Source organism: Aureobasidium melanogenum (genome assembly GCF_000721775.1).
Source record: "Aureobasidium melanogenum CBS 110374 unplaced genomic scaffold scaffold_4, whole genome shotgun sequence".
Taxonomy (NCBI): Eukaryota; Fungi; Ascomycota; class Dothideomycetes; order Dothideales; family Saccotheciaceae; genus Aureobasidium; species Aureobasidium melanogenum.
Genome location: NW_024470056.1, coordinates 1,149,305 through 1,162,576, shown reverse-complemented (window position 1 = coordinate 1,162,576; position 13,272 = coordinate 1,149,305). Strand labels below are relative to the sequence as shown.

General features: G+C 49.7%; 7 protein-coding genes across 7 annotated transcripts; 1 reads left to right on the top strand and 6 right to left on the bottom strand.

The window, feature by feature from the left end:
- Window positions 1–327: 327 nt before the first annotated feature.
- On the bottom strand, window positions 328–758 carry M437DRAFT_82448 (uncharacterized protein; the record flags this gene model as incomplete). The annotated part of the gene is made up of 2 exons (XM_041027747.1): window positions 328–373; window positions 433–758. 2 exons carry the CDS (start codon window positions 756–758, stop codon window positions 328–330), a joined length of 372 nt encoding a protein of 123 aa, XP_040882509.1.
- A 785-nt stretch (window positions 759–1,543) lies between these two features.
- M437DRAFT_64087 (oxidoreductase domain-containing protein) lies at window positions 1,544–2,817 on the bottom strand (the record flags this gene model as incomplete). The annotated part of the gene is made up of 3 exons (XM_041024354.1): window positions 1,544–2,343; window positions 2,399–2,693; window positions 2,797–2,817. 3 exons carry the CDS (start codon window positions 2,815–2,817, stop codon window positions 1,544–1,546), a joined length of 1,116 nt encoding a protein of 371 aa, XP_040882508.1.
- A 977-nt stretch (window positions 2,818–3,794) lies between these two features.
- M437DRAFT_73403 (uncharacterized protein) lies at window positions 3,795–4,301 on the bottom strand (the record flags this gene model as incomplete). Its single annotated transcript, XM_041026019.1, has 1 exon — window positions 3,795–4,301. The coding sequence occupies one exon, from the start codon at window positions 4,299–4,301 to the stop codon at window positions 3,795–3,797; it is 507 nt and encodes a 168-aa protein (XP_040882507.1).
- A 1,998-nt stretch (window positions 4,302–6,299) lies between these two features.
- M437DRAFT_42649 (actin-like protein) lies at window positions 6,300–7,548 on the bottom strand (the record flags this gene model as incomplete). The annotated part of the gene is made up of 3 exons (XM_041020614.1): window positions 6,300–6,362; window positions 6,416–6,730; window positions 6,784–7,548. The coding sequence occupies 3 exons, from the start codon at window positions 7,546–7,548 to the stop codon at window positions 6,300–6,302; spliced, it is 1,143 nt and encodes a 380-aa protein (XP_040882506.1).
- Window positions 7,549–7,849: 301 nt separating this feature from the next.
- Window positions 7,850–8,149, top strand: M437DRAFT_42144 (uncharacterized protein; the record flags this gene model as incomplete). The annotated part of the gene is made up of 1 exon (XM_041020516.1): window positions 7,850–8,149. One exon carries the CDS (start codon window positions 7,850–7,852, stop codon window positions 8,147–8,149), a length of 300 nt encoding a protein of 99 aa, XP_040882505.1.
- Window positions 8,150–8,598: 449 nt separating this feature from the next.
- Window positions 8,599–9,228, bottom strand: M437DRAFT_82443 (uncharacterized protein; the record flags this gene model as incomplete). Its single annotated transcript, XM_041027746.1, has 3 exons — window positions 8,599–8,811; window positions 8,864–9,130; window positions 9,187–9,228. The coding sequence occupies 3 exons, from the start codon at window positions 9,226–9,228 to the stop codon at window positions 8,599–8,601; spliced, it is 522 nt and encodes a 173-aa protein (XP_040882504.1).
- A 962-nt stretch (window positions 9,229–10,190) lies between these two features.
- On the bottom strand, window positions 10,191–11,938 carry M437DRAFT_42314 (alpha-amylase; the record flags this gene model as incomplete). Its single annotated transcript, XM_041020543.1, has 6 exons — window positions 10,191–10,863; window positions 10,914–11,076; window positions 11,124–11,382; window positions 11,436–11,594; window positions 11,655–11,775; window positions 11,832–11,938. 6 exons carry the CDS (start codon window positions 11,936–11,938, stop codon window positions 10,191–10,193), a joined length of 1,482 nt encoding a protein of 493 aa, XP_040882503.1.
- Between the last annotated feature and the right edge of the window lie 1,334 nt (window positions 11,939–13,272).

The window sequence follows — 13,272 nt, the reverse complement described above, 5'->3', positions numbered from 1 at the left end:
GACCGTCTGGGTTGTCGCAGGAACATAATTGTCACACAGTGCGAAGCAGTCATTAAAGTTGTTGGGCGCTTGAGGTTGCATGTCAACAGGCGAGTTGCCAGACGTGCTGTTTCCACAAGAAATCAGGTATGCTACGCCATAAGTGTCGGTCACTGTTTGCCCGTCTTGTTGCGGACATGAAAAGGTCGGGCTAGGTTCTGTTCGTGGTCAGCTAGACAGGATCGAGATTTAAGCCCTGATACGTACTAGCAATGTATCGCGTGTTCAAACCTGCGATACGAGTAGAGAGGAGATTTGTTGTACTTGCGAACGACTGCGACCCGGACTTTAGAATGCATTGGCCAGGTCCATTACCATAGGCCGCTCCTTGGTTCTAGTGAATGCTTTTAGTCAGCGAAGTCAATTGAGCACCTAGCAACAACAGGAACAAACTCTGTTAGTCGCCATAGTATATCCATAGTCTTTCGACTCACATATGAGAAACCTGAGCAACCGCTGGCGGCGTCACAGAATGAGAAGCAGGCCTGCCAACCACCAGTCACGCTGGCAGATGGGATCGTGGTAATAGCGGTGCCTCCTGACCCACCACCACACATGTACTGGTAGGTAGAACCGGCGGTATCAACGAATGCATATGTTTGGGTACCAGTAGCTGTACAAGTCGCTGTGAGCACAGTCGTGATGCCGTCTGCTCCAACGTTTTGACCTCTAACCAAGGTGGCAAGGCCAAAAGCCAGGGAAACCGCACCCAGCTTCATCGTAATCGAGACTCGAATTGGCGTGTAATGCGAGATTTGAGTGCCAAGAGGAGTATAATCGTCGGGGTCGTCTCGAATATGAGCCACAGAGAGTCAACACCCCTTGCCAAGGCAATCTCAGGCAAGGGCGGCATGGCAACGCCATCTCGAGGAATGCAACACGCATTACCGAGTTGTTGGATCGGATAGCCAGCTCAATGCCATTGATGGTGGACTAGAACAATGTCGCCCGGCATGGTGGACAGGCAACATTGCATTCTTCTGATAGTAGGTGACGAATCCAATATGAGACTACAGCAATACGCCTTACATATTTTAGCACATGAGGAGCTGGTCAAGACAACAGTAGCTCTCCTCGCTGATATACGTGTAATCTTGTGGCGATTGGGAAGGATACACGAGAGTGGTGGTTGCAGAGAAAATGTCATCGATTCTGTACAAGGAGTGATGACCCTGACTAGTGTCTCCGGTCTTTCAATTACCTGCCACGATCTGGCATCGTACCTCTCTCATGTCCACACCGGGCAAAATATTGGGCTATGAAGATGCATAGTCATCTCAGATTAGAGCTTTGTCCAAAGAGAGTCCGGCATTAGCACATCTTTTAATGATACTGCCTTGTTTCGTTCGGAGTGAAGGTTGCATTGTCGTGGTGCGCATTTCTTTCTTCAGTCTTTTGACTTCCAAAAAACAGTTTCCAGAAGAAGTCACGACTCGGGCCTGAGATGGCAGGTGCCCACCCGCGATAGGTTTGCCTTCCTCACATCGTCATCTTAGTCTTTCTCTCAATCCCAGACTTGCCTGACGCTGACGTTCAGCCTTTTCGTTCCCATAAAGCCTTTCCATCGTTGATAAGCCTTGCGCTCTTTGTCACTGACTCTCTTTGCCGCGTCGCCTTTTACTGCAGGCCACTCGGCCAGCCATTTCGGACAGGAGTTTGGTATCGTGCGAGGCATAGCATGCCACGCCCACCTAGTCTCTCCATCCATGTGCACACAGTCACCACTTCTGACCCTGATGGCTACGGTCCTCTTCTTTATGTCTTCTCCTTCCTCTAGCTCAGTCTCGCCTCTTGCGATCACAAAGATGCCGTCGCAGCCAAAAGAGAACGAAGCAAGTCCACGCTCGCACAGCTCACTGACGTCGCGGTGGACCGGCATGTAATCTTTTTGTCCGTACAACAAGCACACGCCAGATTCCGGTCGGATGTGTGGGAAGAGACCGCTTACCAGCGTGCTTAGATCTGAAGGGAATGTTGTGGGTCCATTCCTAGGGTAGCTGCGGGTCGGCCAGTGGTACTGTTCACCCAAAGTCAACCAGCGAAGTTTCCTTGATAGCATTTGTGCCATGTTGAGTGACTTTTGAGATTCCGGATCCTTTGGTGTTGCGTGTGTAGATTGAGGGTCGTATGAGAACAAAGATGGAGTCTCTTCCGACTTTTCATCTTCTGGTGTTGGGTACTCGATGTCGAAATCTGTTTGTAGGTTGATTTTGTGTTTTGGGTTGGCCATGTACTTGTGCATAATTTGCGATATCCAGAGGACTTGCGTCTCCGGCGGTAGGATGCCTGGCGCTATTTGCAAGCCTGGTTCCATCGTTCAGCATCAACTGTTCAATGCATTCGATAGACCATAACTCACCTGGAAAGTCTGTATGCTCGTAGACAGTCACATCCTCAATCTCAGTCTCGAGTGGGGTCTCATCCCCTTCAGTCCCCAACGCAGCATTTCGAAAAGCAATGCACGCCTTTTCAATCGCAGACTTCGAGATCGTGCTGACCGGTCTGAGAACTTTTGCTTGTTCTTCGCTCAAACCTTTAACCCAATTCACCACACTTTCGTCCTGTTCCAGATCCGAGATTTTGATTTTGTTGTAGTGCCAATACTGCTCCTGTATAAATTGAGGCGGGATAGCATGCGTGTCATGATGATGATCCTTCAATTCCAAATTGTCAGTTTTGGTGTTATATCGAGGCATTTGTGTAGGCAGATTGCCACCTTTACAGCCACGTTCATCACCCGTGGACTTGCTCCCTTACCTTGTCGTCTGAGAAGTCCATGTTGAATACTAAATCGAGAAATGGCCGTACGTTGTATGATGGCTATGTGCCTACCCCTAAGCATACTAAGATGATTTGGTGAACTTTTTTTGTGGATGGCTTCGAAACAACTCGCGTGAGCAAAAAGTCGCACACATTTGGCACATACTTGACTCAGGTCATGTTGAAAGCATGAGTCAAATGTTTGCCAAGTCTTTCTAGAAATCTGATGGAAGGTTTCCCTTGAGAACAACGGCAGGAGCGGAACACCATCCGGCAAGCGGCAACAACAACCATCATCGGGTCTTGAGCGACTGCGAACACCGAACCGGATCAGCAAAGCAGATTAAAGAAAGAAAACTCTGCAAGGAGAGAGCTCCGAGGAAGGAAGAACATGTGGGTCGAAGTCCGGTTGGTTGTCTGGGAAGTTGGTTGCACAGAAACGCGTAGACGTCATTTTCAACATCGATGATGCCAGGTTTTCTTGGGTTTGGCGGAGATATTGGCATGGGTCAGGCACACAAACAATACTTGAGGCGTCCGGTCATCTGAATTACTCAAATACACTGTTCATAGACACTACGAGGAAACAAGTGGCAATATCAAGTCTTTCAAAAAAGTGAGGTGTTGATACATTATGAGAAAATAGCTAGATAGAATTTTTGAACAAGAATTGAAGAGTGGGAAAAGGTATGCCCTCTCAAGGGATGCTTTTGCAGAGATGGCCAAAAACAAAAGTAGCCATTTCAAATGCAAAACTGGGTATCGAACAATGATGATGATTCAAAGACTCCCAATAGATCCCGTTTGGTTGTAAGAAAGACACAAAATGCTCGATGCTTGGAAGCCCTCTGCACGAGGACGTCCTTCCAGATGATAGAACTCCTCGCTGGTTGTTTTGATGCTGATGAAATGATGGAAAGCAAAAACTTTTTGGGTGGTCGTTAAGGTGTCGTAAAGAGGCGTGGCGTGATGGAAGCAGAGTATGAAATAATGGTCTACTCGCGGCCAGAGTCTCTGCTCCAGGTTCTGCTCAGATTTCTGAGGGCACCACCGAAGCGGCGGGCCTTGTCGGACACAGACGAGCCATTTGATGAGATGGAAGCAGCACTGTTCTGGCGGCTGGCAGAAGGCTTCATCTCATCGACGAAGTTGCCTGAGCCTCCTCTACCAGTGTGGTAAACAGGAGCCTTAGCGCGAGCATCCATGAGCTTCTGATCGCGAGCAAGCTCTTCGTCAAAAGAGAAGATTGCTCTTTGGCTTTCCTGGCGAGTAAAAGTGTTTCCCATGCCACCTCTGCCAGCAATGTACTTCTGGTTTGGTGGAGGAGGAGACATGGCAGCACGGGATGCAGGGCCAGTAGCTTCTTGACCGACAGTAAGATCCTCGACCTTGTAACGAGCGTAGTTTCCAGCACCTCCTCGTCCAGAGCCAAGGTATGCTGTGCTCCTGCCTCTAGGAGCTGAGGGGTGAGGCTCGTGAATGAGGTAGCTCAATGAGACCATGTTTATGAATGTGTGATTGTAGTTATAATTGTTGGTCGGAACGACGTGTGAGAGTATTCAATGGACCCAGTAGTATGTGGAAGAAGTTGTAATGGAAAGTGGTTTGAGATTGTGATATGAATCAACAGCTACGAGGGGCAAGCAGCGGGGGTCTATATATGAAAAACCAGCAGCAGGATCGAGTGTTGACACATCACGATCGAAAGGCAACGCATCCTGGGCCAAAAATTGCACCACCTTACGCGTGGGCAAAAGTTTTTAATGCTATTCCCCTAGATGCTTAGTGTCAAACGGCAAAGTGATCATGCGGCCTTGGCTCATGGGCAAAGCTGATGAATCCGTTACCCGAATGACTTGAACCGAAAAGTTTTTTTCCACATCATTTTGCGCAGCACAGTCACATCAGCTGCCTGGCAACCTTTCGTAGGTTCTAGCTCTTTCGGAGCTGCCCGATATTCAAATTACAACCTCGTTTTTCTTTGCAAATTCTGCAAAGAACTCCTGTCTGAGCTGTCTGCCACGACGGCCCCCTCATCGGCCTTGCAACTCAAAGTGGAATGAGCTCACTGACCAAAGCAAGCCAAGACGTGGTACTTCTATTTCCATTACCCCCAGAAAATACAAAAATCGACGCTATTACCCCATGAATTGCTCACGACGGCTAAGTAAGTTTCAGTAAGGCGTCCGCGGTTATTAGCAAATCACACGGCGCCTCCTGTGACAGCACGACCCACGGGTTCGAATCGCAAACACGGAGAGGAGGATGATGAGAACATTCGTTGCAGTGATGATGCCAATATTGCTGTCGTAAGAGATGTCACTCTGCTGCGGTGTTACTTTAATGTGTTGTGAGGCTGAGTGGCACGATGAGCAAGAATGCCCTTGGAGATCATTCAATGTTGTGCTCTAGGGATTCGTTGCATCACCATAGCTCACGATGATGAGCCAGGAGAGTACCTAGTCACGCAACCCACGGAGCGGAGCTCTTCCGTACCGACTTGAAAAATGTCTCGTTGTCAACGATGGAAGCTTCAATCGAACACCTGCTGTTTACGGCTCTCCTACACCGACTTCAGGTGCGTGTGACCTTCTTTGTCCCTTGACAACAGTTACACACCGCTCGTACAACTCGCTGCCACCGAAATAGTTCAAAGTCGCCACTGCATATCGTAGCACATGTACATGTGGTTTCGAGAAGAGATGAACTTCGTTGCTCTGAATCATCGGTGTCTCCTTGATTCGAATCGTGCTTGGTCAGGCTATGTGGATCGTCTTCATGCTAAGCAGTGTACAAGCCAATCGTAGCTCTTGCTCCTTGCGAACGCGACACTCGTCTCTGTTTTATTCGTTCTCTCCATCTGTCTTGGCCCGTCGATGGTCTATGGAAAGTCACTGAAACTATTTGGTAATGTATTGACAAGAAAGTCGAGTAGTGTATTGTTTGGTAGCCCCGGACTACGGCTATCGGGAATGGTGTGCCTTTTTACCTGAGTCCCCGCAAAAACGTTTTCCCCTCATTTTTCTCCTGGCTCGTATATTGCCCTGGTCTGTGTCTTGGACCTTTGTCTAGCCGCTCGGGGTGTGGGCTCAGTCCAATCCTTCAGCCCTTCTGCTCAGGCGGCCAGCTCCGGAGCATCACTATGAAGAGGTGGCGGAATGTAGCTCCTTCTTGGCCTGACCTTTCTCCGCATTTAGAGCCAGGGTGTTGCTTTCCAGAAGAACGAAACGGTCTCCAGACGAGATGGCGCCTGCGGGGAGATGCTCGGGAAAGCAGTCTGAGCTGGGAAGTTTCAAGCGTTTCGGTCAGGTGCTCAAGCGGATTACTCGACGATGACTGGTACACCTGATGATCCAGACCAGGCGTTCGAAGAAATAGGAGCGAGCGATGAGGTGTCACAACCAGTGTGCGGGGAGGACATGTTGCAGAGATGACTTGTCGTTCTTGTCGAGAACGTGGCATAGCTTTGTCGTCAAGCATTGCAAGAATCGCGTAATGTATCACGCAAACTTGGTATGGATAATCTCAGGGTTCTCATGCCAGTCGTCGATATTCACCCACATCTGCAATATCACGTCAGTCTTGAGGCTGGTTGTGCAATGGAGATGGTACTGACCCTTCTGAAGGTGCTGAGACCGGCCAGAATACTGCCACCAATCCACGTGCTGTACTTGCGCTCGGGTGGTGCAAAGATCTTGATGCGCATGTCTTTGACTGCTAGACGTTGCACCTCGTGCAAGAGACGATCACCGAAGCCCTTGGTCAAAGTCGAACCTCCGGACAAGACGATGTTTGCGAAGAGAGACTTTCTCAGGTCCATGTCAGTACGGCTGATGGCATCAACAACGATCTGATGAATTCCAGGATATTCGAGGCCAATGATTTCAGGATCGAAGAGAATCTCAGGCGCTCTGAACCTCTCGGGGCCGATCTGCAGAGCATGGTAAGCTTAGGAAGGTATATACAAGGGACACGTGGTTGTACCTTGAGCTTCTGGCCGTCGGGCAGGGTATACTCAACCGTCTTGCCGTCCTGTCTGGCATTGCCTGTAGCCCAGTCCTTCTCTTCTTTCTTGGGATCAAGAGCCAGATAACTTGTCTTTTCTTTGATCATGCGCACCACCTCCTTCTCGGCACTGGTATGGAAGATGTAGCCAGACTTTCGGAGCAGCGTCTGCATGTGCTCGGTGACGTCTCGACCAGCGACATCAATTCGGCGGATGCTGTTGTTGATTGCAAAGCCTTCATAAACGGGGACAGCATGCGAGACACCGTCGCCCGAGTCCAGAACGATACCAGTGGTCCTGCCTGAGGCGTAGAGAGACAAGACAGCTTGGATGGAGGTAAACAAAGCAGGAACGTTGAAGGTCTCGAACAAGATCTGGGCAGCCGTGTCGCGGTTGGAACGAGGATTGAGCGGCGGTTCGGTCAGAAGCACGGGGTGTTCTTCACTCAGTGTCTTGAGCTCTTCGGTGTAGACGTGTTGCCAGATCTTCTCCATGTCGTCCCAATCAGTGACGATTCCGTGTTCCAATGGGTAGCGAATCTTCAGCAGACCGCGCAGCTCCTGGGCCTTCTGGCCAATGAAGACATCTCCTTCGAGAGCACCAGCGAGAACACGCAGGTGTTTGGGACGGCCGACGTAGGACGGGAAATAGCATTTGGGCGCGTCTTCGCCTGCGAAACCGGCTCGAATGGTGCCACTGCCATTGTCGAGGACAATTGGCGCGTTGTGTAGAGTGTCTGCCATGGGTCCCTTTTGTGTGATCCTTCTCTTTCTGACAGACTATTGTTGCGAGCCCATGATTGGGAGGGAGTTTGTTGTCCAAGCTGTCTGGTGCTAGCAACTCGCTGAAACACCAGGAGATGCTTGGCGCTGCGTCGCCCAATCTGGCAACAGCCCTGTCGCATACCTAGGCAGGTACGCTACCTCGGGTCTCGCAACCGACCTCGCGCGTCTTCTGACTCTGTCCCTGCTTCCATCTCTATTTTATATACAAAACCACATCCCTGTCATCTTCACAAATCTGCTCGACACTTCTATAATGGCCATGCAGTTTAACGCACAGCCTGCCGTCCATGACCCGCGCTTTGCTCCCAACACTGATACTAATGGCACCTGTTCACCAGCCACAGACAATGACCCATCTGCTGTCTCTGCCACGAGAAAACACGTCGATATTGACAAGCAGTGCGCTGTTCCTCAGTACAACGGCGTCCCGTGCCCTGCTCCACTTGCTTGCTCGTCGCACACCGTACGTGACAAGCACACGGTCCCTGGCAGAAGTGCTCCGCTAGAACAACTCATGGCTCGTCAGCAGCAAGAGTTGGCACAACACACTCAGCAATAACCCACATTTGCAGTATGAAAGCTCATCTGTACGTTTGATTTTCTCCTCACTGAATCATGTTAGCTCAGCGAGTGACAAACACATGGCGGTGGCGGCAAGCTCAAGAGTGATTGATTGAGGGACGACTGGGATTTGAGGAAGAATTAGGTGATTTCGATTTATGGTATCAAAAAGAGAAATACACATTAGTGCGCTACCATCCATCGCCAGCGCATACCATGACCAAAACAATAACGCCTTTCCACCGCTTCTTGTCTCATAGAAGTCGTGATAGTATAATACAGGAATACGAAATAAGGATATCGACTGACCATTAGCAGTCGTAACCAAGAAGCTGTTGTACAGAGAACCAGTCTCAGGCCACACATGTTGGCGTCTCAAGCATGGTCTGCTGCGTTCAGTGGAGTGGGTGGTTCATTTCGAGAAAAGAACTCTCTGCGAGAGGTCGCTTAGACCTGGCTCATGGCAGGTCCCTTGCGGATGCCACCGGCACCACCGCGCATGTTGACACCAGAGTTGCGGCCCTGGAGACCAGCGCAGACAGCAGAGATGACGTGGGCAGCGAAGCCAAACCAGAGGAAGGCAGTGACAGCCTGGGCCTCGTGGCAGCGCTTGGAGGTGTTGGGAGATCCGTTGGTGATGGAGTTGCTGGTGGTGTAAGACTGTTGCTTTGTTAGTTGATGTTGTCAAAATACCAATGAGGGGCTAGCTTACAGAGTTGCCACAGCTGTGGACACCAAGGTAGGAGGCCATAGCGACACCACCACAGAAGTAGAAGATGGCGTTGAGGACATCAAGACCAACGACCAGGAGAGGGTGGATCATGAATGACTCCTTGATGCTTGCAGGAATGAGGTAGAACAGCGACAGCATGCCGAAGACCGAGACGAACATGTCGTAGTTGACAATCGAAGGGTTGCCAGAGTATGCAGTTGCGATCATGTTACCGACAAGCGACATGATGAGAAGGGCCCAGATGAACTACATGGCGTGTCAATCCACGATGTCGTTTGATACTCTCAAAGTTGAAAGCTTACCTGGAAACCACGCATGGTCAGGTTGAGAATCTTGGCGACCATTTTGACTAGGGCTGAGATAAACTATGTCGTTTAGGTAGTGGAGTCGAAGGGTTGACAGAAGTTGGTGGCTGGGATAGGTGGCCTGGAGTCGCTGGGTGATGGACTGTTGATGAGATGATCAGGAATGTCTGTGGCTGGAAGGCAGGAGGTCGAGGTTAATATCCTCGCTGGGCGTGCCAGCAGAGCCGCCCATTACATCACCTCGATCAACGTCATTGCTCTACCCAAATCGTCCCATTCTGAAAAGATCCCGTCTTGTCCCTCTTTTCTCACCACACAACGGCAAGCAGTTAACCACCTGTGACGCCACCATACTCGAGAGAATCCCAGGGTTTCCAGATTAGGCTTTGGACCGAGCGCTAAACGCGGATCACTCCGGATATCGTGTATCACGAGGTCCGTGTTCACGCTCGGAGTACTGTCAAATTCGCGATTGAATATTCTGTTTCATCAAGATACGTCCACACGGCTTGTCCACTCTCTGTCTATCTGCTTCTTTAATCTTGAATCTTGTGTCTAGACTTCTGAGAATTGCAGCATGATAGCTCCAATAGTCAATCCTCGAATATGAGACAAGCTTCCGGCAACCGTTACAATATCACAGGGTATGACGCTCCAGGGTTTAAAGATGACGCTTTCCGAGGAAAAAAAGTGTCAGGCTCCCGCAGCTCCGACAGTGACGCTATACAAAATAAAAATTCATGTGACGGCTCAACACCTTGCATCGATGCCAGGGATGCCGATTGTGACGATGGACCGATGCAATTTTCAATAGAAAACCTGGTTGGAATTATGTATGATCCCTATATATGCCTATTACCGATCCAATCACTGAATTCGAGCACCGAAAACGCATAGGTGACCGAGCGAATTACTAGCAATGTTGTAAGGCTGGACCCTGGTGGTTGGCATTATGTAGCGGAATTGTCATCTCTTAAGCGCATCGCAGGCTCGACCAAGCATTAGTATCCACAAATGCCACTACAATCCAAAAGTTCGACTGGATAGTAGATTCTGGGAAGACCTTGCGACATTGACACTGTAAGATTTCCGTTCGGCCCTGCCTCCATCGCTTCGCAGGACAGGACGTCCACAACCGTGGTGCCACTGTCATATCCAGTCTTGGTGATGTTGAGGGTGTAGTTAGCACTGCTAGCACCATTGTTGGTTAGAATCGTGATGCTTTGGTATCCATTGTCTCCCTTGCGCATAGCGACGTTGGCGCTGTCGCTATAAATGACACGATTCTGATAGGTGAGCCAGTCCCCATCAACGTAGAGCGCATGGTTGCGAATCTGATTTACACTCGCCGTGTGGGTGTAGAGAGGGGCACCAGTGTTGTATTGACTCAGCCAGACAGCCTCGCGATTGTAGGGATCCTGGGCGCCGCTGTAATGCTGCTCCTGGCCTTCGTACAAGATGGGAATTCCGTCGCCCATGATCGTGTAGGTAATGATGTTTTTAGCCAGGGACATGTCGCTGGTCAATGATGCAAAGCGAGGTTGGTCGTGATTTTCCGAGAACGATCCAAGTACGCTGGTGTCTTTACATTGGCTCTTCATGCCGTTGAGCTGACTGACAAATTTGGACATGCTTCCAGCAGTTGAGGAGAATGCATCTGTGGCTGCATAGTACCTGAGAATGATGTAAGCAAGGAGAAGGTATGTTCATTCTTTTGCACGTACATTGCGTAGTTGAGAACACTGTCCATATAGTTCTGGTAAGGGCAAAGACCATACGGATCGCCGTTAGTCACTTCGCCGGTCATGAAAACGCCAGCGGCCTCTCCAAATCCGGGCCAAAATGCCGTGTCAACATGCTTGACTGTATCGATACGAAGGCCATCAACTGGTAGAGCGTGAGTCAAGGTTCAAGATCAATGTCCACGGACTTACTGGAGTAATTGGCGACCAGCTGCTGAATCCATGTCTGGTATTCTGACGCGACTACAGTATCTTCTGTCCGAAGGTCGACAAGCTCTACGTTCGAGTCACCCAACCAGCAGTCTTGAATGCTGGTATTGTTGCTGTAATCGACATTACAGAAGCTGTGATAATACTCAACGTTGTCGAAAGGCTTGAACATGGTGTAGTTGACTGAACTCGCGTTGCCGTTCCAGCCGTTGTGATTGACTACAACGTCAACCATGAGATACTAGAGCACAGTCAGTGATGGTTCTGAGTTTTGCTTGTGCATTCTCAACTGACCATCCCTCTGTTGTGTAGAGCTGTGGCCAAAGCCCTGAGATCATCTGCGGTGCCAAAAGCACTGTTGAGCTGATACAGATCTTGTTGCCAGTAGCCATGCCATGGTTCGCCATAGGGGGTCCAGGTCTGGATCTGATATGTGATAGGGGAAATCCAGATCTGTCCTTCGGTTCAGCATTTGCCGGTCAACGGCTCGACGCCACATTTCGGTGAACTCACGGCAGTGAATCCCATGTTTGAGATATAGTCCAATTGCTTGATGATCCCTTGATAAGTGCCACCACAGTATTTACCGACTGGGTTACAGGGCGCTGTGGTGCTTCCATCGGGACGTGCGAAACTGTCGAGAGGTCTTAGTCAATCGCAGCAACTTCTAAAGCGAGCGAGAAGACTCACCGATCGGTCAGTACTTGGTAGATGGACTTTGAACGCCAGTCGGCGGCAGATGCTGCCAGAACAGAAACGCCGAAGCTGAAGAGAGTGAGGAAGAAAGCGAGCTTCATGGCTGCTTCAATTGGTGTTTGAGATAGGTCGGTGTTGCTGTGGCTGTTCAATGTAGACGAAAGTCAATGCGACTGTTGTATTGGTGAAGGCTTGCTTCGCGCGGTTGATGTGATGCGCAAGTGGTGTGTCAGGTCTTTATGATTAGTTTCTTGTCGATGCTATATGCAAATCGTGCCGGAAAAAGTGTGTCGATTAAAACAAGTACTGTGTCGAAAACTTAATGGTCGCCGTCAAGGCTGACAAGAAAAGGAGTGTGCTCGAAGAAAGGCTGTGGTGGCCGGACAGTCACCTGCGATGCAGGTTCGACGCGGGAATGTGATGCAACAAAAGAAAAGAAGCAGGAACAGACACTCGATATCAGGGCAATTGCGACTGGAAGAATGAGAAAGGTGTGCGCGTCGAGGACATCCCACAAACATTCAGCCCCGTTGGAAAACGGTGCCGTTGAAGTTCTAATGATTCACTATGAGAATAAGTGGTTCCTTGACCTAACAAAGAAGTGTCGCTACAACTGTATACCTATAGAGGCACGCCTAGAGCTCAGCGGACTGGAGCATGCGCAACAGTCTTGAGACAAGTCGACCTGTTGTCGTAAACATCTACAGGGCAGTCACGATGCACCTGACCTGCGGCGATCGAAGACATGCCGTGATGTCAAGGAGTAGAGTCCATGATCATCGTGCTTGTATCATCCTCAGCGCACATGCAGAGCACGTCCGGCTTCGGACTGTTCGAATATCGAGGTTGAAGACTGGGAGGTCAGGAACGAACAGGAAGTTAGAATATTGTGTCCCTCGGTCGACAAAGGCTCGGGCCGCCGCTTCAGGGTCTAGACACCTGCTGTGTCAGCCCTACTCTGAATACCTACAGTATTTTATGGTCGCAGCTCGAGTCGACAGGCTTAACATCCAATTGCTCGCTAGAGAGTTCTAGTATACGAGCTCCATTTTTGGTTCAAAGATTCTAAAAATCTCGAATATATAGACTGATTCTTGCTTTGGACTCTAGTAAATTGTACATGCGCTTGTTCATGAAGGTTTGATTCAGTAGGATTTGTTCCTAACTGCACTGCAATCCCGAGCAATTTTGAGTGCAACAACACAGCCTTACAAATGACCAAAACACAGACAACATAATCAATCATTAGGCATCTTGAGTACTTGTAGAGTCCGATATCGCTTTCTGAAACCATAGATATTGGATCAACGGCACCAAACAAGAATGTTTTGAGACGACCAGGGTCATACCAGCAACGAAGATAACTGGGTTGCTTCGCATCCTCTCTGCGTGCTGAAGCTCGTCGCAACCTCGCGCCTGACTGCTGCTACATCGC